At 43.8% G+C, this 26,413-nt stretch overlaps 1 protein-coding gene across 4 annotated transcripts in view; it reads right to left on the reverse strand.

Moving 5' to 3' along the window:
• Nucleotides 1-26,413, reverse strand: part of SCEL (sciellin) — a 55,931-nt gene that overhangs the window by 25,403 nt on the left and 4,115 nt on the right. For all 4 annotated transcript variants that reach the window (XM_028728340.2, XM_028728339.2, XM_028728344.2 and 1 more), the window contains exons 2-11: nucleotides 18,064-18,136; nucleotides 15,670-15,787; nucleotides 11,749-11,811; nucleotides 10,929-10,997; nucleotides 7,654-7,722; nucleotides 7,064-7,123; nucleotides 5,696-5,761; nucleotides 3,150-3,203; nucleotides 728-766; nucleotides 57-128 (exon numbers count right to left, since the gene is read on the reverse strand). In XM_028728340.2, the coding sequence (XP_028584173.2) occupies nucleotides 57-128; nucleotides 728-766; nucleotides 3,150-3,203; nucleotides 5,696-5,761; nucleotides 7,064-7,123; nucleotides 7,654-7,722; nucleotides 10,929-10,997; nucleotides 11,749-11,811; nucleotides 15,670-15,787; nucleotides 18,064-18,106 (653 nt within the window). In that variant the 5' untranslated portion in view covers nucleotides 18,107-18,136. The remainder of the gene's footprint in view (nucleotides 1-56; nucleotides 129-727; nucleotides 767-3,149; nucleotides 3,204-5,695; nucleotides 5,762-7,063; nucleotides 7,124-7,653; nucleotides 7,723-10,928; nucleotides 10,998-11,748; nucleotides 11,812-15,669; nucleotides 15,788-18,063; nucleotides 18,137-26,413) is intronic.

Here is a 26,413-nt window from a genome sequence, read left to right on the forward strand (position 1 = left end):
TGGTTGTCGTGTCATCACATAAAACACCAATCGTTAATCACATCACTTTATGTTACCTAGTTCTGGCTGGATCGCTCACGGCAGCATTTGACTTTGGAGATGTAATTGGTTCCGATGAATAGATAGTCCTGCAGAATGAAAAGGAAACATTTTTTTTCAGGACCCCACACTGAAGGGTGTGAGGAACCTGTGCTCCTCCAGATATTGTTGGGCTATAATTCCCACCAACCTATGCTGGTTGGGGTTGTAATAATAATAATAATAATAATAATAATAATAATAATAATAATAATTATTTATCCCCTGCCCATCTGGCTGGGTTTCCCCAGCCACTCTGGCGGTTTCCAACAAAACACTAAAATACAATAACCTATTAAGGAGTTGGAATCCAACCACATCTGGAAGGCCAAAGCTTTTAGAGGAACACACACAAAAATGTCAACATGGTAATGGCAGTAAATGCTGTCCCAATCTCAAACATTGCTGCTACTTTTGCTATGATGCGCAATTTGATCAGCGAAGCCAAAAGATGACAAACAGAATCATTCAGCAACCAGATGCCCCCACAAGGTAGACCAGTCTTCTCAATACCCTTGCAAAGTAATGGCTGTCTTTCTTTTCTTTTCTCTTTCTTTGGATAACTATGAAATAAACTATCAATAACAGGTGCTGGCCTGTACACTATTTCCAAGTTTAAAGTCTAAATACTAGAAATGAAAATACATACATCTTTGGTCCTCCTCCTTTGTTTGAAGTAGTTGAAACTCTGAAGCAACAGACAGACAGACAGACAAACCTCTGGTTAGAAATCATATATACTTTATGATTTCTATGATTATATAATGGATACTTTCCAAATTCCCTTTTCAGGCAGGGATCATCACAACATGGAGTAATTCCAGGACTGAACTGAACAGCAATGGGAATCTTGATTTCTTCTTGTGGTGCAGTCAATCAATAGATGCAACCCAGAAACTGATACCAAGGAAGCCCTACCTTTTCTACTATGGGGTAGTATCTCATACCCATATGGTTGCAATGCACAGAAATTATGAGTCATATCTCTGACATCCCTCAGAAAATAAGTGGTTGTTTTTTTAATTGCATCCCTGCTGGCAGTCCCTGCTGATCGTCTGTGGAAGAATGTAAGCAAATTTAACACAGAACGAAAATCTCAGGAATAAAACCCAAGCTTTGAGCATTTTTAACACTCCTATGGGGAGGAAAAGGGACGCGGGTGGCACTGTGGGTAAAACCTCAGCGCCTAGGGCTTGCCGATCGAAAGGTCAGCGGTTCGAATCCCCGTGGCGGGGTGCGCTCCCATTGCTCGGTCCCAGCGCCTGCCAACCTAGCAGTTCGAAAGCACCTTCGGGTACAAGTAGATAAATAGGGACCGCTTACTGGCGGGAAGGTAAATGGCGTTTCTGTGTGCTGTGCTGGCTTGCCAGAGCAGCGATATCACGTTGGCCACGTGACCCGGAAGTGTCTCCGGACAGCGCTGGCCCCCGGCCTCTAGAGTGAGATAGGCGCACAACCCCAGAGTCTGTCAAGACTGGCCCGTACGGGCAGGGGTACCTTTACCTTTTATGGGGAGGAAAAGGCATGCCTATAACATGGGCCTCTTGGTAGTTTCCACCGCCCTCAGAAATTTGGGTGGGGGAGCCAGGGCATTCTCTGGGTCAGCCCCCTAAATTGTGGGATTTCCTCCCCACAGAGGGAAGCAGAAGAACACACCTATTTATACTGGATGTTGACACCTGAGATAGAGATTTTTAGGATCCCACTACATTCTCTTCACTGTAGTTTGTTTTTAAATGATTTTAATATTATTATTTTTTAAAGTGCTGGAATCTTATGGTGAAAGCCAGGAAAGATAGGAAGATAATGGAAATAGTAGTGAAAGAAATTATATTTGAGGGTATCAGAAAGTAGACGCTACTCTTCTCCATTTTGCCTGGTGGAGAATAAGTTCAGGGAAATCTTTTTCAGAGTTAGGGATGGCTGGAGTCTTATGGGTTATTTATAACATCCATATACAAAGCAACAAGGGGAGATGGAATGGTATGAAAACAGTAGTCAGTTTATTAAGAAGAAGAAGATTTCTATACCACCATTCACCCAAGGATCACGGGGCAGTTTACAATATAAAAGCACCAAAAATATAACACAATAACAAACAAAAACAATGCACCCCTAATTTTAAAAGGCAATAGATTGTATTATTATATTCTGTAGACAGTGTTAGGCTCAAAGAGTCTCAGCATCCACCTACCTTACAGGTAAGCAGGATCCGTGCATCTCTCCTTTGAATGACCTTACGTGATGAGCTTTCTCTTGTCTTGACTCACTCTCATTCAAGCCTTCTCTATTTGCATGTATCATTAATGCTCAAAGTCATTCAAAGTCCATCTGTTTCATAGATGACATGGCAGCAAAGCCAGGTTTGCCACCAAGTGTGCACTCAATGAGGGAATGAAACCACTCAGTCTCCCTAAATATGCTTGAATGATCTACATGTTTGCAAACGAACATTTCCTGGAATTTTCGAATTGAAGAGTCAGAAGGGACCACTAGGGTCATCTAGTCCAACCCCCTGCAGGGCAGGAATCTTTTGCCCTACATGGGGCTCGAATCCACATCTCTGAGATTAAGAGTCCCATGCTCTGACTGAGACTCATTCACACCTTACATTATTAGATAAAGGTAAAGGGACCCCTGACCATTAGGTCCAGTCGTGACCGACTCTGGGGTTGCGGCACTCATCTCGCTCTATAGGCCGAGGGAGCTGGCGTACAGCTTCCGGGTCATGTAGCCAGCATGACTAAGCCGCTTCTGGCAAACCAGAGCAGCGCATGGAAATGCCGTTTACCTTCCCGCCGGAGCGGTACCTATTTATCTACTTGCACTTTGACGTGCTTTTGAACTGCTAGGTTGGCATGAGCAGGCACTGAGCAACGGGAGCTCACCCCATCGCGGGGATTCGAACCACCGACCTTCTGATCGGCAAGTCCTAGGCTCTGTGGTTTAACCCACAGCGCCACCTAGATGCACACATTTAAAAAATGAGACACATGAAAACGTAACATAAGAAGAAGTCCCGCATTATGTTCTTTAAAAAAAGAATAATCCAATAAGCACTGTATACTTACGGTTTGTTATTGGTGGCTACAGCTGTAGTTGTATTTTGTGAGGCCCAGGAATGCCTGTGTGATGGAACAAAAATGCTGAATTAATTTGTGTGTTGAACATGCGTATTTAAAATATGTACCCCCAGAAAAAAAGCACTGCTGCTTGTGTAGCTTTTTGAAGCACATGAATCTTATTTTGGGGCAGTTTGTAACCCTGTTTAAGTTACCAAATGTGTGGTCTTTTTTCTATGTCATGGGAAGAGAGAAACTTTGGAACTCACTTTAAAGGGCCTATTTTAAAGGTCCAGCAACCTATATTTTCACACTTAACCTTGCTGCATATTTTTTTTATTTTAAATCTCTGCTGGTGTTCTCTCACTAAAGGGTACTTGCCCCAAATTTGGATCTTGGCATCCAGGAATATTCTCTCTCTCCCTCCTTCCCTCCCTCCCTCCCTCTATATATCCCTGAACCAACAGAAAATGGGAGTACAGGTACATGTGAGTGCATTCAGACATTATTGCATTGTTTCTCTTTATTATAATGCTAGTATTGTGATCCCAGACCTATTGTTCCTTTTATACTGCATTACCTATTGAATTGTGGAACAGCAACTTTTTTATCAATGTATCGCCATGTCATAGGTAAAGGTAAAGGGACCCCGACCGTTAGGTTCAGTTGTGGACAACTCTGGGGTTGCGGCACTCATCTCGCTTTATTGGCCGAGGGAGCAGGCGTACAGCTTCCGGGTCATGTGGCCAGCATGACTAAGCCGCTTCTGGCAAAGCAGAGCAGCGCATGGAAACGGCGTTTACCTTCCTGCCAGAGCGGTACCTATTTATCTACTTGCACTTTGATGTGCTTTTGAACTGGTAGATGGGCAGGAGCTGGGACCGAGCAACGGGAGCTCACCCTGTCGCGGGGATTTGAACTGCCGACCTTCTGATCAGCAAGCCCAAGAGGCTCAGTGGTTTAACCCACAGTGCCACCCGCGTCATACTACATTTAAAATTGCAGGAAAGATCTGTATGCCCCGATGAAATTAAAATGCAAAACTCCCATGATTTTTGCAAATCATACAAACAGGTTTATTTTTCTGGAAGCGAAAAAACATGGAAATGAGCACTAAACTTCCATGAGAAAGAGGACAGAAGCAATGGTTGAGTGAATGTGGTCTGTCCCTGGGCAGATAGCTCAGTTTTTTCAAAAGAGGGAGATATTTTACCATGCACTGCCAAGGTTTACAAGAATTATTCTGCTGATGTGCAGGAAAATGTTTACCCACGCTGAAAAACAATGACATGGCTATGTGGTGAAGAAACCACAATGCCTCAAGTCCACACACCAGCAATTCACATTCACATTGAAGATCACTTTACTTTCAAGGTCTGTGTGCATTCTTGCAAGCTAAAATATTCTTTTCAGGTAGCATGGATGCCATACGTTGTGGCAGAGCACTTCCTTTTCATGCATACAGTGAGTCTCAGGTCCAGTCATTTGGATCTGCAGCTAAAAGGTCTCCAATAGCAGGACTGGGAAAGACCCCAGAATCCTACAGAGCAACGTACAGTCAAAGGAGAAAGTGCTTGCCTAGACGAGCCATTGGACTGACTCCATGTAAGGCAGCTCCTTATATCTGTCCATAAGGGTGTATTACACATTGAGTCAACGTCAGGATAGCATTCAAAACCAGCCAAACCAAAGCCCAAACCACTTTACACCACAGTCATAAACATTTCTACTCAAATTTTCAATAAGGTTACTCCCAAGTAAACGCACAGAGGTTTAAAATTCCAAAGTCTAATTGATTTCAGTGGGAAAGGAAAACATGGGCTCTCTTGAAATCACACAGAACCGTCAGCCAAATCATCGCTTAGCAAATGTGTGGGTTCCCACAGCTTTTGCTGCCAACATGCTAATTTGGCCAAACCATTGTTTGGCTTCATATTACATATGAATCCAGACCTGTGGTTTAGAATCCCCAAATAAACCATGAGTAGTAAAAACAAACCTTGGTTACAGCTTGTGGTTTGTTTAGAGTGAGATAAACCATGAGCCCAGGTTTGGACATAATGCTAAGACAAACCATAGAGCATAGCAGCCATTGTCTTCATTCCAGGAATCTGCAAGCTGACTTGTTTGCACCCAGGTATGGTTTGGCTTAGCTGCACACGCAGTCTGGGGTACTAGGGCTTAACTTTGCCTGGATCTTACACAAGATATGTATTTTATTTAATTTGTCATTTTTATCCCACAGTGTTTAGCTATCCAGAGGCTCTCATCATGGCAGACAAGCTTAGAATATTTCAGGATGCAATTCTGAACAGAATTAATAGGAAGTAAACCTCCATGAATATAATGGGTCTTTCTTTTGAGCAAAGATGTATAGGATTACACTGTCACAGATTTTTTCAAGTTTGTAGCTAAAATTAGAACAATGATGTGGGCTAGATATTCCTCAAAAACTCAACCAAAGCTGTCAACATAACAACCAAAGAGAAATTATTTTGAAGCATTTCCTAACATTTGAGAGCTGAACATAACTTGGATAAAGTTCAAATTCTTACCTTTTGTGTTGTTCATCGTCTATGGTGACCTTCTGACTGGAGACTGGGGGAGGCATCCATGACTGCCTAATAATGCACAACCATATAGTTCATTTTACAGGCCTTTTGTATTTGGACCCAAAGTCTAAGAAGTTTATGCTGCCTGTTATCAACTTAAATCCCATTGTTTAAATCCTAATTAAAATTAAGCACTCAACTGTGGCTTGATCTTGCTTATAGTGATGTTCATTAATACGAACTGCAAAGCTGTCACTGTATAATTCCGCATTTTTGTCTCCCCACTGAGAATTGCTGGGAATAAATTTATTTTTTGGTGTGTCTAATGTTTCCTATCCCAGGAATAAGGCTGCCACTTCTCTTAAGAACAGAGGAAACACCATAGCTATTGCTTGTTTGTGTATGCAGAGATTCCTAGAATGACTTTCCCATCCTTTGCCTGCAGAAGATTTAAGGTTCAATCCTGGATAACTTCAGATGGCAAGAGTGGGAAAGAACATACCGTAGTTATAATTTTCCTGCAAATGGAAGCAGCTACTAATCACATTCTCACCTCCAGGGAGAGAAAAAAAACCACCTTTCAAACTATTAAATACGTAAAAGACTATCTACCCTATGCCTGTCATATGAAAAAAAAAATATGTGTTACTAACTCAAATCAGCCTGGATCTATCCTTGGCGGTAAGAGGGTCCCATTATCTCCCATCCCCCATGTTTTACAAGATCCGTAAAAACATTCGCCAAGTATAGAGTAGCACAGGGAGCAACACTTATGAGTCACTACTACTTAGTCTCACTGAGGTTTCCTCAGTGTAAGTGCTCTTCAAATCCGTCTTGTATGTTTCACGTAAATTTCTCTTTTAAAGGATGAGCAGAGCAGTCCTAATGAGGGGTTGGGGAGGCACAGATTTGCCACAGCACCCAAAGTCCTGCCAGTTCCTGCTGAAAGGTGGGTGGAGGGGCCATTTCCTCCTACTTTAGCTCCAGACTGGTGCAGCTGAAAGGCCTGAGGACTAGACCCTTCATGGGATATGTGGGTCTTCAAATCCGGCTGATCCAAAGCCTCTGGTGCCCTGCTGCTGCCCCCAATATCCTTTCTGCTGGTTATCCTCAATGGGAGAACCGCTGGTGGAAGCTTGGGACTTCTGCCATAACACAGGTCTCCCACAGCAATTTTCTACTGTGTTGGTGAAGGTTGGCAAACCAGCAACAGTACACCATCCTAACCCCTTTCCCAAGACATCAACATCAGGGGATTATGAGGGCTCCACTCTCAGTTGGAGTAATTATTAGAATCAATTTCTATATTAGATAGATAGCTTTTGTGAAAACGTTGATATCTACAGTAAAAATGAAGAAGGTCTTGAATACCTTTTCTTCTTCACAGGCGATGTGGCGTTGCCAGTGTTGATAGATGCATCAAGCTCCTTCCTGGAAAAATTATCAACCAAAGTTTAAAGTTTTGTCGTTTCAGTTAACCATACATAAGGATAACTACTTTTTCAATGGTTAGAGACGACAAACTGTGTTTAATCAAAAACAGAAGTACTGTAAAGGTTGTTGTTGTTTTTCACTTTTTACTCCTCACATCTGCACTAAAAGAGGAGAGAGGGGTGGGCTGCTTGCTTGGGCTTCTAACAATAAACCATTTGATCTGAATGAGGCCACTGTGGTTTGTGTACAAAGCACTGACAAGTGATGCTTAGAATCAAGAGTTGTTGCTCTTACACAAGGTGTGATTCACCCTTAAGGCTTCCTCCATGACCAGCTCCAATGGTATATCAATAACTTCTGAAGATCTGTATCCTAGATCTACAGCAAAGTACGTGATCTGCTAGGTCCCACACCAGCACCAGTGGCTCCCAGGAAGGAAGGATTCCTATAGAGATCCACCCACTTGATTTGTACTAAACCTGAGGTGCACCCTAAACGGATGACTATGAAGCATGGCTTACACATACCTGCTACTTGGCTTGCCATCCAAGGTGGAAAGCTTATTTGCTTTGTCAGCATCACTGTTGCCAGGAATCCTAAAAAAATAGCAAAACGAGCCTTCACCAACAGTAGAAATTAGCTTTTCTTAAAAAAAGAAAAAGATTGCCTGAATTAAGATGTCAACATCTAATATTTCCTAGCAAGGCAGAAAAAGCTTCCCGTAGCTTCTGCACACACTTCTACAGTGATAATGAGGCCAGCATACTAGCTGACTCAATATAACGTTCGTGCTTATTAGTTTTAAAAAGTTTTTCGGCTTGCTGAAAGAGTATTTTAATTAAGTCTTAGAAAACCAATGAATTATTAAATGTCCAGAGATTATTACACGCTCTTTTTTAAACGAGTAGTGAAAAATAGCAAATCCTTTGAGAAGCCCCTTAATAAAGAACTAAAATGCATCTTCAGTCGAAACAGCTCATTGTCACTCCCTATATATTGCTGCTCACCCCCCACCATCAAGTGTTTCCGGAGATCAATATGGTTTGAAGTTGCCCATTGTGTATAATTCCTTGTGGAGCGCAGCCATTGCATCAAACCAAGGCGGCCAGGGGAGCTGTGCTTACCATTGATTTCATTAAGCCATTAGATTTACATTAAAGAAAAAGCACAAGCCCTTTCCTGGCCTTTATGGATTTCAAAGTCACTGCTGGAAAACCTTTTCCTGACTTCCACTTAAATGGAAGGCTCCTGCTGTCGGAGCTGAATTAACCATTTAAGGTAGCAATGTCGTTTATATCTGCCACAAAGTGGTACTTCTGAATGATCTCATGCTGAAGACTGAGCAACATGGAGGCAATGCAACAGATCTGGGGACATACTGGGGCTCACAAAACAATTGTTGTGCTACAAAAGCGTAAGCTGAGTGAGCATTTTGAATCCTATGAGCGTTGGACCCAGGAAGCAGGATTTTACTCAAAAAGGCCTTTTATTTGACTGTTATGCCCCCATATGGGTTTGAGGAATTTCAGGAACACAACTCCAGCGAAAGGGAGGCATGCTGTTATAATAATGTGGTAGACTGGGGGCAGGTATGATTCCTTGTACTTCTATACGTAGGCAATATCCCGTGGTTTTCTCTATGTCACTTCTTCCTACAGTTTTGTAAGGTAGAGGAGGTTCCTGCACCTAGCTGAGGAAACCTAGTTGATGTTTCATCATCAGCGAACACATGACCACATCTCTCCTGTGAGAAAATGCTTGCTGTGAAGGCAGCAGGCTGGTTTTGAGGAAGAATGTCCTTAAGAAAAGTCCTGGGGGTTGTTACAAGACACACAGGAATCTCAAAGATCTCTGGAATTCACAAGAGCTCTGTAATTTACCATCTTGCCGATCATCTAGTTATATCTGATGTGCCCAGAGACAGTGTGTAAGCAATAAACTAAAGGGCAATCTGAGCTGGTCTTTGTAATATGATTTTACTGTATCCAGGGTAGAATTCGCTGCAGAAACTAGTGCTTATCAATTGACTCACTCGATGTCTTATTATGATTATGAATATATGCTGAAATTTCACTGCCTATAACGAACCAACCAAGAGTATGCAACTCATTCAACTTTCTCTTTTCAAACAGGCTTTTATTAAAGGCTGAGCTACATGTTACCACAGGGCCATCCCACTGAAGCAAAATGAGACTATTGCCTCAGGTGACGGACACGGGAGAACAGCAACACGGTGTCTTCCTGCCCCCCCCCTTCCCTCACGGCAAAATGGATCTCTGTGAAAATTATGTGAGGCTAATCTCCTCCAACCTGCCTCAGTCTGAGAATGGGCTTTGAGGGGGGTCCATCTTCAGAGAAAGGCATGCCGGGCCTTGCTGTGGTAGCTAGAAGTTCTGCTGAGGTGGAAATCTAAAGTCAAAAGATGGCTCTCGCCCAGCCGAATGCCTCACTCGGAGGAAGGACCCTCTTTGCGCTTTTGCAGAGCGAGGCAGGGAGTACGGGAAGGGGAAGGGGAAGTGCAATGGCAGCAGTGGATGAGAGGAGGTGGCTCCTGTTACACACCTCAGGCAGAATGGCCCTGTGTTACAATAAGTATAGAGATATTACTAAAAAAGGCAGCCCCATGCCAGGTTCTCTGCTAATATGTACAGCCATACCTCAGAAGTCAAACAGAATCCATTCTGGAAGTCCATTCGACTTCCAAAATGTTCAGAAACCAAAGCGCGGCTTCCGATTGGCTGCAGGAAGCTCCTGCAGCCAATCAGAAGCCCCATAAGCCCCGTCGGACATTCGGGTTCCAAAGAACATTCGCAAACCAGAACAGACATTTCCAGGTTTGTGGCATTCGGGAGCCAAAACATTTGACTCTCAAGGCATTCGGGGTTCAAGGTATGACAGTATTATATACTGCTCTGTGTCTGGGGTATTTTACCATACTGCATATTTATTGTTATTATTAATATCATTATTAATTTATTAATCGGAGGGCCACAACAGCTTTGTGGGGAACCTATGGGAGCAGTCAGTAGTTTTTCAAATTAATATTAAAATTAAATTAATTAACAAATAAAATTGGGGGGGGGGGCAAATACATTTTAGCATTATGACTCACAGTGGGGGACCCATAAGAACAGTCAATTTATGACAACTTTGGGGAAACTCACTTAGGGGGCCATATGCAACCCACAGGTTAGCCACCTCTGCTGAATAAAAATTCACGAAGATTGAATTCCACTAGCATTGGTTGGAATGGGAAAGTCCCATTCCAAGAGGAGAACAGATGTTAGGATCCAAGCCAAAGCATCTCTTAAGACAAGAATGGGAAACCTGTGGCTCTGCAGATGCTGCAGGACTCCAACTCCCAGCAGCCTCAGCTAGCCAGGCCAACAGTCAGGGGTGATGGGAGTTGTAGGCAGAAACATCTGAAAGGCCACAGGTTCCCCTTCACTGTCTTAAGGCAGATATTCAATTGAATTATCAAATGTGTACGCCATCCTTCTTCAAGAGAGCTCTGGATACATAAAATGATATCATTTTATTCTTGTGATGTAAGTTAGGCTATGTGACAGGCAACTTTGTAAAGGCAACTTGATGAGTTTCATGGTTGAATGGGGAAGTCTGAACCCAGGTCTCATCTATCCAAAACACTATTTGTTACACCAAACCACACCAAACCACAACACAGTAATAACATCTGAATCACATTGTAAGCGTAGCAGGATTGTGTAGCTGGGTACAAAAGCCTGAGAGCAGCCAAACTTTATAATACAAAACAATAAAGCCATCTATATAAAACTCTTACCTGTCTAAAGTTGTATCAGATCTATATCGGCTAAGCAAAGCTTTCTGATCATCCTTTTCATCTGGGCTCCTGACATTAAGAAAGACATTATAGTAACTGAGGGATAGTAATGACTTTAAAGAAGATTTTCAGTCACTAAAGTATCCAAATTAGATCTGTCAGAGGATTAACACCTGCAATTTAATAACTGATCTTTTGAGATAAGAAATAAATTGAAATATTCCAATATCACAGTTGAGGTGATCATTTCAAGATATTTAATCAATATTTTGATTCTCTTTACTAAATTGGGGGGGGGAAATGTTGAGAAATTATCTTCACACTTCCAGAGAATCTAGTATCATGTGAATACATGGCAATATCCTCAATAGTCAATATCCTTTCACAGCTGTCTTGTCCAATTTAACGTGGGTCTATCTCTTCAAAAGTTTGTTGGAGTTATCACGTATTACAAATCCATTTTCCATCTCATTTTTAAAAGCAGTGGATGAGAGGAGGTGGATGAGTAGACCCAGCTCATTTTTAACTTGAAATGTAGAATTCTGTCACTAATATATGTAATTTGCAAGGGGAATATTGCATTGCAATCAAAGACTGATAAAGCAAATTCTTCAGATGTTAGTCTCCAACTCCTATCTGTCCCAACCAGCATTGCCAATGATCAGGACTGATTGATGTGAGTTACAATAACACCTAGAAGATCTCAAATTCCTCAGCCCTGCTATAGGTTAATAATGAGAACAAACAACCATAGCCTGCATATATTTCCATAGTTGGGAAAAAGTGGAGCAAACTTATAGAGATTAATTGGCTACCGTACCTGTGTAAACCATCTTGTGATTTGTATTGATTAAGGACCACTCTGCCATAGTTTTCATCAGCGCTGCAATAAACCAAATATTTCATATTATTTTCATTTATATAGTGCCTATAAACTAATGATGCTGTCTGAAGGCCCCATTCAAGGAAGTGTGTCAATGTAGGAAGAGGCTGACAAAAGGAAAATACTCAAGGGCCATACACTTTTCTACTGATTCTACTTCTAAATGTAGCATATATTGGTAATGTAATCAGATAAAAGCCCTGGGCATCTGTTCAGATGCACCTCCTCATTTTTACACAACAATTTATGAACGGGTGTGGATCCATAAATTGCTATAAACCTTTCACCAAGGGCGCACGCGCACACACACACACACACACACACACACACGCACACATTGAAGCTACAGCATATGAACATACACTCAGATTTTATATAGCTATCCATATGACTTCTTGGAAGTTATAATTCTGCAGCTACAATGCACAAATCATGGAGCTATTGAGCTTTCTTGAGTTTCAAGTTATTAACGTAATACAAATAAATGAATTCTGTTGCCAGAGCACAAAAGATTGATTCTTATAATGGAGTTAAGGCCTTCATCTTGAGTTAAATATGGAAGGACCCAATGCCAACATGTGTGGCAAAGTTCACATACTTTAATCATCAGCCTTTGTTTGCTGAACTTTCCCCTTGCTCTACAGATAACTCTTCTGCAAAATACTGTTTGATTCCTTTCAGCCCTCACCTTCTGGCTATTATAAACTAGATCAGGCATAGGCAAACTCGGCCCTCCAGATGTTTTGGGATTACAACTCCCATCATCCCTGATCACTGGTCCTATTAGTTAGGGATGGTGGGAGTTGCAGTCCCAAAATATCTGGAGGGCCGAGTTTGCCTATGCCTGAACTAGATGGCCATAAATCCTATTCTTCCATTACGAAAGCAAAACCAGTAATTTTTGAACTTTCAAAACTTGAGGGAACCCCTTCCAGTCAGATTTGTTGGTCAAAAGAGTTCTGCACATCTGCCCTAGAACTCCTGCATCTACAATGTCCAGATTTGGAGTACATGGGTCAGTCTGTTTCTAGTCTCTGTTGGTTTTACATGTGGTCATTTATAAATCCATTCCACCCCATTTTCACATTAAATTGCAAATCTGTGCTATCACAAAATACTCATTTCAATATGTATTATTTCAATGAATGCATTACAAAACATATACATGTGCAATACCCCCTTTTGGTAATTTTTTTGAGCTAAGAAACTTTGGAAAAGTGCAAAATCTGAATGATAATTAGCTCTAATCCATGTATTTGCCTGGGAGGTGTGAATTACCGTATTTTTCGCTCTATAAGACGCACCAGACCACAAGACGCACCTAGTTTTTGGAGGAAGAAAACAAGAAGAAAAAATATTCTGAATCTCAGAAGCCAGAACAGCAAGAGGGATCGCTGTGCAGTGAAAGCAGCAATCCCTCTTGCTGTTCTGGCTTCTGGGATAGCTGCGCAGCCTACATTCACTCCATAAGACGCACACACATTTCCCCTTACCTTTTAGGAGGGAAAAAGTGAGTCTTATAGAGCAAAAAATACGGTAGGTCAGTTTGCTTAAAAACGAGTATGGAACAAAATTCTGTTGCAGATCTGAGAGACAACAAAGGTGATCATTTCAAGATATTTAAAAAATATTTTGATTCTGTTGACTAAATTTAGCAGTTGCGTCAAAGCAGGAATTTCAGCAGTTGTTGATTATAATATTGTAGCTGTAGTCTATATGTGCAGAGCAGAGAATTCTGAGATATTTCAACCTTACCATTACACTATGTTTACAGAGAATGTGCTTTAGAATATGGGTAGTTTTGAGCTAGCCATCTTTCAGGTAAGCTTGTTTGTCTGTACTGATCATTAAGGAATGCCTGGAGAATTTATGAGGCACCCCAGGGTTCCCTGGAACACAGTATGAAATGCACAGAGTTAGACTCACCATTGGATATGCAATAGATTGGATGTAACAGATGTGGACTGGACAAAGGAGACTTTACAGATGCATCCCAGACCTCTCCTACTTTTACTGTTTTGTTTTATGTGTTAAGTGCCCTGCCACTTGGAGTGAAATTCTGACATCTGCATGCCTTGGCAATATGCTACATACTACAAGCTTTCTCTAAAGCATTTTAAATCTTTCTATCTCTTGTGCTACCTGTGTTTAATTTAAACATCTCCTGCAGTACTTTGATCTTATCCTTTGATCTGCAGCGCCTAGCCCTGGGAGAAGTTTTATTAAGATTACACATAAAACCACAGACACACACGCCTTAGTGGCCTGCCTTCCATCTCTCCTCTCTCTGAAGCTGATGGCTGCACCAAGAGCTGCAAGCACAGGCAAGCGTCTCAAAAGAAGCAAACTGGCTGCCCAACTACTCTAGCAGCCAACTCCTTTCTGTGTCGTTTAGCAAGAACTTGTTGGTTTGGGGCAGGGATGGGCAACCAGTGACCAACATTCAGGAAAAGTGAGGACTGCAGTCCAACAACATCTGGCAGGCCACAGGTTCCCCATTCTTGGTCTAGGGCCAAGATTCAAAGAGCCCATACAACCGAGGAAAAGGTGGGCTGGTAGACAAATTCATGGAGCATCAATCCAGTAGTGGTTATTAAACATCATTGATCATTAGAAACTCCTTTTCAGAGGCAGGATGCCATGGACTGGTTGGAAGCAGAGGAATGGTGGGAGGCACTGGCTGGGGAACAGCCAAGGTGTGATGGGCTGGGATTCGGACGTGGAGGCTGAACCTGAGGAATCCCAGCCTGCACAGGAGTCCCCGCCTCCAGAACCAGCTGAGCCGGGGCTGGGGCATGAGCCTGAAGGGTCCTCACCTGTGCTGGATCCGCAGGTGCAGGCACCAGCTGAATCTGCTCTGGCTCCTGAGGTGATGGAGGACTCGTTGCCTGCAGGTGCTCCACTCTCAGCTCCGTCAGGGGAAGCTGAGGTTGCCTCTGGGTCTGGTAACCCTCCAGCCTCTCCTGAGCTGCAGAGGCTCAGGGCAGAGAGGCGGAGGGAACTAAGTTCTCGCAGGAGGAGTACTCGGCTCCAGGCCAGGAGAGGCGAGTCACCTGTGGACTGGGGCCGCCCTATGTCTCGGGGCAGATAAAAGCTGGCCAGCCCCAGTCCCAGGTTGCGGGAGCAACATTGTTGGTAGCCCGTTCCTGCCTGCACCCTGTCCTGCTCTTCTGCCAGAGTTCCTGACCTCACCCGACTCCCTGCCTCGGACCCCGCTTCAGCTTTGATGGACAGCCTCCTCGACCTTGGACTGGACATGGACCTCACCGCACGGTTAACCCTCGGGACCAGCAGACAAGGGAAGAAGGCTTCAGATTGGGGGTGGGATGATGGTGAATGATCAGAGGGAGAAGAGAGGCTGGGAGGAGGAGATGTTGGAAGCCGAAGAGGTAACAGGTTTTAGTGAGCAGGGAGAATCTGTGGCAGAGAGGAGTGCAGAAGCAGAAACAGGAGAGGAGGAGGTCAAGAGGCAGAGATGAGTCAGGCTGGTGAAGAAGCCAGGGTGTCTCCCACTCCTGCTGTGACAAGCTCCCCTCCTCCTTGGTCTCCCAGGACCAGGAGAGGCATGAAGTAGGCGCAAAGGCAGGCATGCAGGTGCAGTCTCAAATTGCTTGGGGGAAACCCTGGACAGGAGGAGACTTAGGCAGCTGGGGGAAGGCAGAGTCCTTCAGTTTCCACAACTGCCTCATAGTGACAAGACCTACCGAGAAGAGTGGCTGTGCCTTTCGAGGACTACAGAACATGAAGTTTGTCCACGGCAAGCCTCTTGGCAGGCCACAATAGCAAACTGTTGGGCCATGTTTGGAGTACCAGATCACAACAAGATAAAAGCCAAAATGTGTCTTCCCCCCCGCTTACTTTTCCTCCTCGGGTCTTTTCTTTATCCAGCTGTTATCTTGTAACAGAGTCCTCTTCTTGTTGACCTCATTAATAACTTGTTGTCTACTCTTCATTGCAATGGAAGCATTCTTCGTATCTATTAGTGCACAGGCAAGAAAATTAGAAATTACATACCAAATGTAATTTTTGATCAAATATTTGCATTGTTCACTTTGCAGATTTCATTCATGTGTGCTATAAAAGGTAAAGGTAAAGGTACCCCTGCCCGTACGGGCCAGTCGTGTCCGACTCTGGGGTTGTGCGCCCATCTCACTCTATAGGCCGGGAGCTAGCGCTGTCCGGAGACACTTCCGGGTCACGTGGCCAGCGTGACAAGCTGCATCTGGCAAGCCAGCACAGCACACGGAAATGCTGTTTACCTTCCCGCTAGTAAGCGGTCCCTATTTATCTACTTGCACCCGGGGGTGCTTTCGAACTGCTAGGTTGGCAGGCGCTGGGACCGAACGACGGGAGCGCACCCCGCCACGGGGATTCGAACCGCCGACCTGACGATCGGCAAGTCCTAGGCGCTGAGGTCTTACCCACAGCGCCACCTGCGTCCCATGTTGTGTGCTATAGTTTCTAATAAAATATCTATCTTAAAATAGTAATTAAGAGAAGGAGTGTGAGACTTGGAAAGTTCCCAGATAAACCTCAAAGCTGAAATCAGGGTGGTAGACTATTGCCTGCATGTCACACAACTATTAACTATTTTGCTAGAAATACCTACAGTGCAACCCTGAACCTTTCTACTGAGACACAAGCTCCATTGAGTTCAGTGAGATTTTCTACCAGGCAGGTTTGCATGGGATTAGAGCCTGAAGCATGTGAAATCTCTTGCCACACTATACCAGGGTTCGCCCTAAGGATGAAGTCCTATAGGCTTAGCATGTTGATCAACATCATGATGTTATCTTTCCGATGCATAATTAAAAACAACTCAATTTTCAGTAAACTTTTTTTTCCATTGTCTTCCTCCATAAATGCTTCCAAGCAGGGTGGAATTCAATGTCAAGCCATGACAAAATTATATCTGTGCAAGCATTTCGATTTGGCTAATGGGACTTTTCCCCTTTTCCTCCCCCTCCCATGCACTGTTCTGGGGGCTCTGCCAACCCCCCCTTAGGACCAACTGGGGAGCATGGGGGTGTGGGGAGAGGAAGAAGAAAGCCGCATGGCACAAGGGGAAGTACTTGCACAGGGCTTATGCTTATGGGGCCCATTAGGTCAGGGGTCTGCAACCCGCGGCTCCGGAGCCGCATGTGTCTCTTTTACACCTTTGCCGTGGCTCCGGGGCGGATACTAGCGAGGGGAAGAGGCGCATTGTGCGCCCTGACACTCCCCACTGTGGCGGGCGCTGTACTGGCTGTGACGTCGCATGGGGGCGGTGCATGCGTTAGTCACGCACCGTCCCGACGTCACCTTCCCGGTTTTGCGGCTCCCAGGTTTTCCCCCCCTTCGGAAACGGGTCCAAGTGGCTCTTTTTGTCTTAAAGGTTGCAGACCCCTGCATTAGGTGAATCCCATCCAAAGTGCCATACAACATAATACAAAAATAATAATCAATATAAAACTTTAAAAAAAACCTATAAACACATCCCATCCAATATAAGAGGCCACCATATCTAAAACTCTCCAAATTCATCTTATTATTTACTGCAGGTCTACTCAGAAGTAAATCTCGCTGAGTACAATGGAGCTTACTTCCAGTTAACTCTGTAAAAGGACTGTACTCAAAGTCTGTTCACGCACTTGCCATATTCCTTGAAACCTCTCTGAGCTAGTTCCCCCGCCCCACCGTAAGATTTTATTAAAGCTGTAATGAAAGCTAAACCTCTCTGAGTAGAAACATTTGCTTTCTTCCAGTTTGCAGCTCTGCACAAATGTACTGTTGTCAGCAAAAGCTGGATATTCAGTACATTTTATTGTATTTTATTGCTATGGCTAGTGGCTGATGCAAATAAAGATTCTTTTGCTTTTGCGTGATAGAACTTTTAAAAATGATTATATTGCATTTGTGAGGTGCTTCTGGCTGAATGGAAGATATTGACAGCACAATCTTATGCATTTTTGCTCAAAAATGTTTTCAGTGGGACTTTTAGATCCCTTTGTAGAGGAGTAGCGGCAGCCATCTCAACTGATCTCAAGACCACTTTGAAACTCAAACTGGGACCTCATAGCATAACAGACAAACAGCAAGGGTTAATCAGCATGTAGTTAAATTTGAAGTACAGCTGACACAAAATGCAAAGGGCTGGAAGACGTTTTGCCAATCTGTTGGTTTGACATTTTAAAAAGAGGGGGCTATGTTATTCCCCCCCAACCCCTTGACTAACTCAACAGAAGCAGAAAAGAAAGAGTGCTAGCACATTACCACTTTTGTTAGGGGCTGATTTTCCTACAGTGAAGGTTGTCATTTTGTTCAGAGGTGTTTTCTTTACGGTGCACTGAAAGAAAGTAAAAATACGAGAGATTAAGTATGGGGTGGTGGGAGGGTGGGAGGAGACCCAATCTGGCAAAAGAGATAAATGGCAGGCTAAAATAACGAGCCCACAACTCTTCCTCAGCCTCACTTTCCAGATGCCAGCTTTCATATAACTGAACATAAGAAGAATCCTAATGGGTCAGACTATTTAGCCAAGTATCCTGTTTCCCACAATGGCCAATTGGCCAATAGCCCTTTCCTGTTGTTGCTCCATGCAGCTGATATTCAGTGGGATATTGCCTCTGATTCAAACCTGGAGTTACACATAGACATTTTGACTAGCCACAACCCAATACATCTCAAGCAATGACCCAAGTCCTCACTTAAGCTATCAGTTCACACAGGCCTCAGATACAAGAATATGAATGGGCTCTTTGCTTCTCTGAGATGTGGAGGAATGGGAGAGACTCCTTTTCACCAACATACAGAGCAGTCAGCTGCTGAAAGAGAGGTTTCGATATTGGCTTGCTGACATTTCTTCTTCAGACAAGAGGCAGGAACAGCTGTCCACCCTCCTCAGCAGCTTCTGTTGTCTTTTAAAGCTGGTATTCCTTATTTGCTCCGCTTTACACTAGTCAGCAGAGACCCTCTGCTTTCTGATTCCTGACCACACAACTAAACAAGCACTTAGGAGCTTCTATGCCTTAGGCATGACCACCGCTAACTAAAAGTCTGGTGGCAATTTTTAGAAAGGGAAAGAAGGGAACGAGTGAAAGTATCAAATTAAGTAAATAATGGTTGGCTTCAACGTCTCTCCAACTGGCTGGGTACATATAAGTTTTGGTACTAATGACAAAACCAAACCAGTTTTTTAGATACAATAAATGACTGTGCCATAGAACAAGGAGAAAAACAGGAGAAGAGAGAATATATTCAACGTAATCGTTCACACACTGCTTGGATATAGTGACTGCAACATTATTAAATTTAAAATCAAGTGCTACTTTCCACTTGGGCAGATGAGGCTCATTAACCTGGGAAGGTAGTGTTAAGTTGTGGGTGAACATATCAGACGACACAGCGATTCCTCAAACAGCTCTTGTTTATTCACAGGCCAGAACAGAACTGAACTGAAGGGTTCAGCCAACCTGCTTATATAGAGCGCCACTACAAAAGCAGCAGTAACAACTTTCTGTAACATCCAATCACTGAACGTCACTTTCAATTCCTTATTTAAATATGAGGACCTGAGTGAAAACTATCTACAGTATCCCCCTGCTGGCCCAGGGTGAGAACTTCAGTACATAACAGGTAGCCCACCTAGGAGAAGGCAAACTCTGATCCTAAACCTCTACAGTGGTACCTTGGTTTACGAACTTAATCCGTTCCGGAAGTCCGTTCTTAAACCAAAGCGTTCTTAAACCAAGGCGTGCTTTCCCATAGCAGCGGGGGACTCAATTTACAAATGGAACACAGTCAACCAGAAGCGGAACATGTTCTGCTTCCAAGGCAAAGTTCACAAACCAAAACACCTACTTCCAGGTTTGCAGCATTCTTAATCCAAGTTGTTCATAAACTAAGCTGTTCTTAAACCAAGGTACCACTGTACTGCCTTGCAGGACATATTCGGTAGAAGAAACAGCTAAGGGGCAAACCCTACACAAATCTGGAGTGGAGTCCCTAAGACAGTTGCATAGTGCCAAGTTCTCCACAGGAAACAAAGCAAATGCCAGTACAGTGGTACCTCGGGTTAAGTACTTAATTCGTTCCAGAGGTCTGTACTTAACCTGAAACTGTTCTTAACCTGAAGCACCACTTTAGCTAATGGGGCCTCCCGCTGCTGCCGGGCCACCGGAGCACGATTTCTGTTCTCATCCTGAAGCAAAGTTCTTAACCCGAGGTACTATTTCTGGGTTAGCGGAGTCTGTAACCTGAAGCATATGTAACCTGAAGCGTAACCTGTGGTACCACTGTACACTGATCAGAAGGTGCCGCACAACACCATGTTTTACGCTCCATTCCCAGGGTGTTCTGCAGGAAGATAAAGGGGCACGAGAGACAGACTCTTCCACCAGTTCCAAGTGATTCTAGTTGATTCTTTTTTCAAAAGCAAGGAGAAAGTTTAAATTGTTTGCTATCACGAGTATTGCAACAACCGAGGCATTGAACAACAGGCCTGAACAATTGTGACTCGTCAAGCTGACTGCAGATCATCAACCTATGGGAGAACAATACATCTCCTGTTTTTAATGCTTGCTGGAGAATGTGACACCAAGGCCATTTATGAGCATCTAGCAGCACACCCAGGTCGGTAGGTAGCAACTGGCTTGGTGGATCACAGATTGTTCAGGCCCTTTCAAACAAAGGACTCTGAAAACAGTATCAGACTGAGGCCAAAAACCTTGGTCCTGCCACACCTATTAATTCACACCTGTCTGCATAAGCTTCAGAATTCTACTTGTTGATCATGAAAATGTTAGCAACACCCTTGCCCTTTCAATTTATGTCAAATTCATTGGCAAAGTGCAACAGGCAGAACATATGACGGGAAGCTTTTCTTCTCACCCAACAACAACAAAAATGTTCAAGCCTTCTGTAAGAAATTGTTTTGAAATGCTCACTGGGCATTAAGCCAACATGGAGCATTTCCTAGTAACCACTCTTTTTATACTATCAGATAAGCTTTGTTGGGGGCGGGGTGGGATAGTTGATTTTTGGCTTCAGGTTTATGTTGTTTCGGTAGCGACTGCCATTCCAAAGAAAGGCTATACCAAAGTGTGCTTGATCAATTTAAAAGCAACAAGAAAGGTGCTGAATGCTCATTGTGGCTGCTTTTTATTTTTTCCATGCTATCTGAATTAGAGGAATTTTGTTTTTATAAGCCTTCGACCCTGGCAAAGCTTTCATTGCAAGACTCCACCTTCACAGACTGTTGACACTCTTTGGTGTGCCAACATATAAATTAAAGGCTCCATGTTGCAAATTTGGACTTCATTTTGCATTTGCATTTCGCTTTTGGTGTTTAGGAGTCTCTTCCAGAATTGTTAATGCTGTCATGCCTGTGCTGTTGTGTAATATTTTTTTCCTGGGGAGCCAGTCCTTTAAAAATTATCGCTCTGTGCTGCTTTTAAATGTTTGCAATGTGGTATTGCTGTGGTACACTACCCTGATATTTTATGAAGAAGAAGAAGAGTTTGGATTTGATATCCCGCTTTATCACTACCTGAAGGAGTCTCAAAGCGGCTCACATTCTCCTTTCCCTTCCTCCCCCACAACAAACACTCTGTGAGGTGAGTGGGGCTGAGAGACTTCAAAGAAGTGTGACTGGCCCAAGGTCACCCAGCAGCTGCATGTGGAGGAGCGGAGACGCAAACCCGGTTCCCCAGATTACGAATCTACCGCTCTTAACCACTACACCACACTGGCTCTTTACATAATGAATTCTCATTATGTAAATACTTTTCTAAAGGAAGGAAGGAAGGACATTCTTGTCAACTTTATAAACCTCCCAAAGCTATATCAAGTGTGTGAAGAGGCAAACGATCAGCTCCCACAACCCCAAATTCCCTCCCAAGTTATTGCTTTGCTTGCTCTGGGACACAGTGCAAGCATTTTACTCACTTTTGCCCTGTTTTCAAACCTTTCTAGTATACAGGACATCTTAAACAATAGGTAAAAAGGTAAAGGTACCCCTGCCCGTACAGGCCAGTCTTGACAGACTCTAGGGTTGTGCGCCCATCTCACTCAAGAGGCCGGGGGCCAGCGCTGTCCGGAGACACTTCCGGGTCACGTGGCCAGCGTGACAAAGCTGCATCTGGCGAGCCAGCGCAGCACACACGGAAACACCGTTTACCTTCCCGCTAGTAAGCGGTCCCTATTTATCTACTTGCACCCAGAGGTGCTTTCGAACTGCTAGGTTGGCAGGCGCTGGGACTGAACGGCGGGAGCACACCCCGCCGCGGGGATTCGAACCGCCGACCTTTCGATTGGCAAGTCCTAGGCGCTGAGGTTTTACCCACAGCGCCACCCGCGTCCCATCTTAAACAATGCATGCTACCAATTTCAGTTTTCAAGCCAGCGTTTGGTATATAATTCCCCTTGACTTGTCTGGGTGTTTTAAAACAAATGGGGAGGGGTGAGGGAAGCAAAAATAATGACACCCTCCCCCCAATTGCTTTGATAATTTTAGTGACTAAAGTTGAAACAAACAAAAAACCCATTTCCTTCTCACTTGCTCTCATTTTAATTTCCCCAAAGGACACCCAACTAATATTTTTTCAGCATGCAGCTTGAAAATGCTGTAGTTACAGCCCCTCGGGCCAATATTCCTCTGAGCTCTAGCTCATGGTGGGATGATTTGAGATGAAACAATGCGTATCTGCCAGATGTTTTGGGATGTTCAATTTACTTTGCAATTTCCAAAAAGGGGGGGGGACTTTTGGGAAGGCTGGGGGAGCAGTACAAATTGTGACTGCAACCTTGTGACCTGGCAACCCTGAGAGGGCAAGAAAGTAAATGGATGGGAAGGTCTGGATTTTATATGCTGATTTGAATTTTTAGACCCCCTAGAAGCAACAAATGCTTCTTCAAACAATGGAAAAAGTAGCTTGGAGCACATTTTGGAGTGTAAAACAAAAAGGCTGAAATAGAAGGGGTTAAGAACCTCACCTGCCCCACCTACTTTCCCACCGCTGGGGTCTCCTTTTTCTCATGTACTATGTAATTTAAACATTTGGCTACAAGAAGTCAGAAAAGTAATTTGACCTGGTGGCAAAATCCACCCGTTCTTTATCACAGACCAAAAAAAACTGGCACAGATCTACCGTATTTTTCGCTCTATAAGACGCACCAGACCACAAGAGGCACCTAGTTTTTGGAGGAGGAAAACAAGAAAAGAAATATTCTGAATCTCAGAAGCCAGAACAGCAAGAGGGATCACTGCGCAGTGAAAGCAGCAATCCCTCTTGCTGTTCTGGCTTCTGGGATAGCTGCGCAGCCTGCATTCGCTCCATAAGACGCACACACATTTCCCCTTACTTTTTAGGAGGGAAAAAGTGAGTCTTATAGAGCAAAAAATATGGTATTTGATAATACTGTGAGTTATCTGGCTAGCTAAAGATAGGCTTTGATTTCACTGCAATAGATCTTGATTTGTTTTATCCACATTTGATAACTGTTATTTATGAGGCTATGGTCTCCTGCTTAGAAGTCTCATGGTTTAGCTCATTGCTCTCTGTAAGATTAAGCGCCCAAGTTCACTTATCCCTTTCTCTTCATCCCAAGCTGAGAGTTCTTCTGCAGATGCGCTGTCTGATTGATCTACCGCATGTAGACCAGTGAGCACCGATTATTTGGCCACTACTTCACTTGTTTGTCGTACGCTGGTGAGTCATAGTTTCAGCATGCACCAGGGAACTCACAATATGACAGCTCTGCGACAGGCACCCTTGTATCCGGCTGACAAACAAACATGAACCCAAAATAGCAAACAATCTTGGGTGGACTCCCATCTCCAGGTCATCGTGATGTGAATAAGCTTACAATACCAGTCCTCAACGGCTGAAAAAATGATGAAGGGCAGTTGCATTTTTGTGTTGCTGTCATGGGGTGTGTGTGTGTTTTAATCCACGCATTTTTAGTTTTGATAACTCCATCCTGTTTGGGCAAGGGAGCGTGGTAATTGGGCGTGGTGATTACTAAAGGAATGATGGCTTTGGGGGGAGGGAAATGAGCTGGCGTCAAGGAGGGATGCAAAAGGTATTTCACATGTGAGGAGCGCAAGTCTGGCTCCAAAATTGGAATGGATTCACAAGGAAAAGGCACGCAGGTGAAATAAGGACCCTGGCGAAGCTATATTTACCATGCAAATGCTTCTGGAAATGGCCTCTGTGTAATAACTAATCTGTAGTCTGGCAGGAAAATTTAATAGGGTGATCACTTAAGCATGGGACACGGGTGGCGCTGTGGGCTAAACCACAGAACCTAGGACTTGCCGATCAGAAGGTCGGCGGTTCGAATCCCCGCAACAGGGTGAGCTCCCGTTGCTCGGTCCCTGCTCCTGCCAACCTAGCAGTTTGAAAGCAAAGTGCAAGTAGATAAATAGGTACCACTCCGGCGGGAAGGTAAACGGTGTTTCTGTGCGCTGCTCTGGTTCGCCAGAAGCGGCTTAGTCATGCTGGCCACATGACCCAGAAGCTGTACGGCAGCTCCCACGGCCAGTAAAGCGAGATGAACGCCGCAACCCCAGTCGGTCACGGGGTCCCTTTACCTTTACTTAAGCATAATAATAAAAAAAGGGAAATGCATCACCTAAAAAAGGAGGGCAAATGAGGATTTGCATAACATTTGTGCATAAGAACTTAAGAACCACCTCCTGGATCAGGCCAATGACCCATGTAGTCCAGCATCCTGATCTCAGTGACTGACCACATAAACCTCAGACATGCTAGCTTGTACGCATTAGCAAACTTAGATATAATTCCTGTAATTTTTAAAAGAAATATAGTCTTGTCACATCCACAGCTCAGTGTTAGCCCACATTGTACATTTTAAGCCGTCTTATACCAGTTTGCTGGTTATATCTTTCCCCCAAAGAAACTGTAATCCTTTAAGGGAGAGCCTCTAGGAGACTCCTTGCACAAAACCAGAAAACTTCAAAGGTGTGTGCTGAGAGTTCACAATTGCCTGAGACTGTGTATTATTTCGTTTCACACTTCCTGGGTGGTGAATATTTGGTTATTTTTCTGAATGCATGCCCTGTTGGTCTTAATCAGCATAATATAATCAACAAATTAGAAGGTGGGAACAAACACAATAGGAAATTCCTATGCGTTTTAATGGACAACATCAAAGTTGCTCTTCATATACAAATTCAAATGCATTGAGGGGTGGAGTACTCCGGTCTAATTTGAATGGGGGGAAATGGATCAACAGCTAAATAATGCTCAAATGTGGAGAAGATATTAATACTGTATAAGTACTGTAGTTCCTAGGTAAGCTCAAGTGTGCCTCAGATCGTTTTTGCTGCTCCTACAACACACCCCTGTCCTTATGCCCTTGTTCCTATGTGATTAGACTGAGCAAGGGCCCTTCTCTGGCCCTTCACAGCTCCGGACAGGACTTCTCCTTTTAGCCAACAAGTCTTTCACTATCCTCAAGTTCCGGCTGCTGTCCAGCTACCATACATGATGGACCACATTGTACCAAGTTGATTTCCCAAAGTGTACCTCAGCTGTCTATGTGAACTAAATAGCCAGGCTGCTGGGGAGGGAGAGGCAGGCGTGTGAACAGTTGCTAATGCTGGGTTGTAAACTTTGTGCTCCTTGTTCTTTATCGCAGGTCTACAAACAATCTCACCCTGGCCTAATTCTCCCATCTCTATTTTACCTATTATCCTGTGACTCCACAAGATTTAATTTCTCGCTTTGCCTCAGGCTCCAGAATCCACGCCTTAACAAATTAAGGATAGTTTCCTGTAGCACTGAGAAAAGAACTTTTGTTTCAAAAGTGTGGTGGATGACAAAATCACCACACACACAAAATAGGGGTTAATTGAAGGGGGCAACATTTAAAAACAAACAAAAAAGAGGTTTACTATAGAGTAGACAATTAGCAACATTAGAGCTGCCTTCATTTTATCCCTGCTGAAACTTGTGGAGATTCTAAGTTCTCACTATTCAAATAAATCACTACTACTCTCCCACAATAAGTCAGATCAGCCCAGATCTGTTGTGAGGAAAAAATACTGTCAAAATCATGGGTATGCAAACTAAGGCCTGGGGGCCGGATCCAGCCCAATCGCCTTCTAAATCCAGCCTGCGGACAGTCTGGGAATCAGCGTGTTTTTACATAGAATCATAGAATCATAGAGTTGGAATAGACCACAAGGGCCATCGAGTCCAACCCCCTGCCAAGCAGGAAACACCATCAGAGCACTCCTGACATATGGTTGTCAAGCCTCTGCTTAAAGACCTCCAAAGAAGGAGACTCCACCACACTCCTTGGCAGCAAATTCCACTGTCGAACAGCTCTTACTGTCAGGAAGTTCTTCCTAATGTTTAGGTGGAATCTTCTTTCTTGTAGTTTGGATCCATTGCTCCGTGTCCGCTTCTCTGGAGCAGCAGAAAACAACCTTTCTCCCTCCTCTATATGACATCCTTTTATATATTTGAACATGGCTATCATATCACCCCTTAACCTCCTCTTCTCCAGGCTAAACATGCCCAGCTCCCTTAGCCGTTCCTCATAAGGCATCGTTTCCAGGCCTTTGACCATTTTGGTTGCCCTCCTCTGGACACGT

The sequence above is a fragment of the Podarcis muralis genome, chromosome 4, assembly GCF_964188315.1.
Source record: "Podarcis muralis chromosome 4, rPodMur119.hap1.1, whole genome shotgun sequence".
Taxonomy (NCBI): domain Eukaryota; kingdom Metazoa; phylum Chordata; class Lepidosauria; order Squamata; family Lacertidae; genus Podarcis; species Podarcis muralis.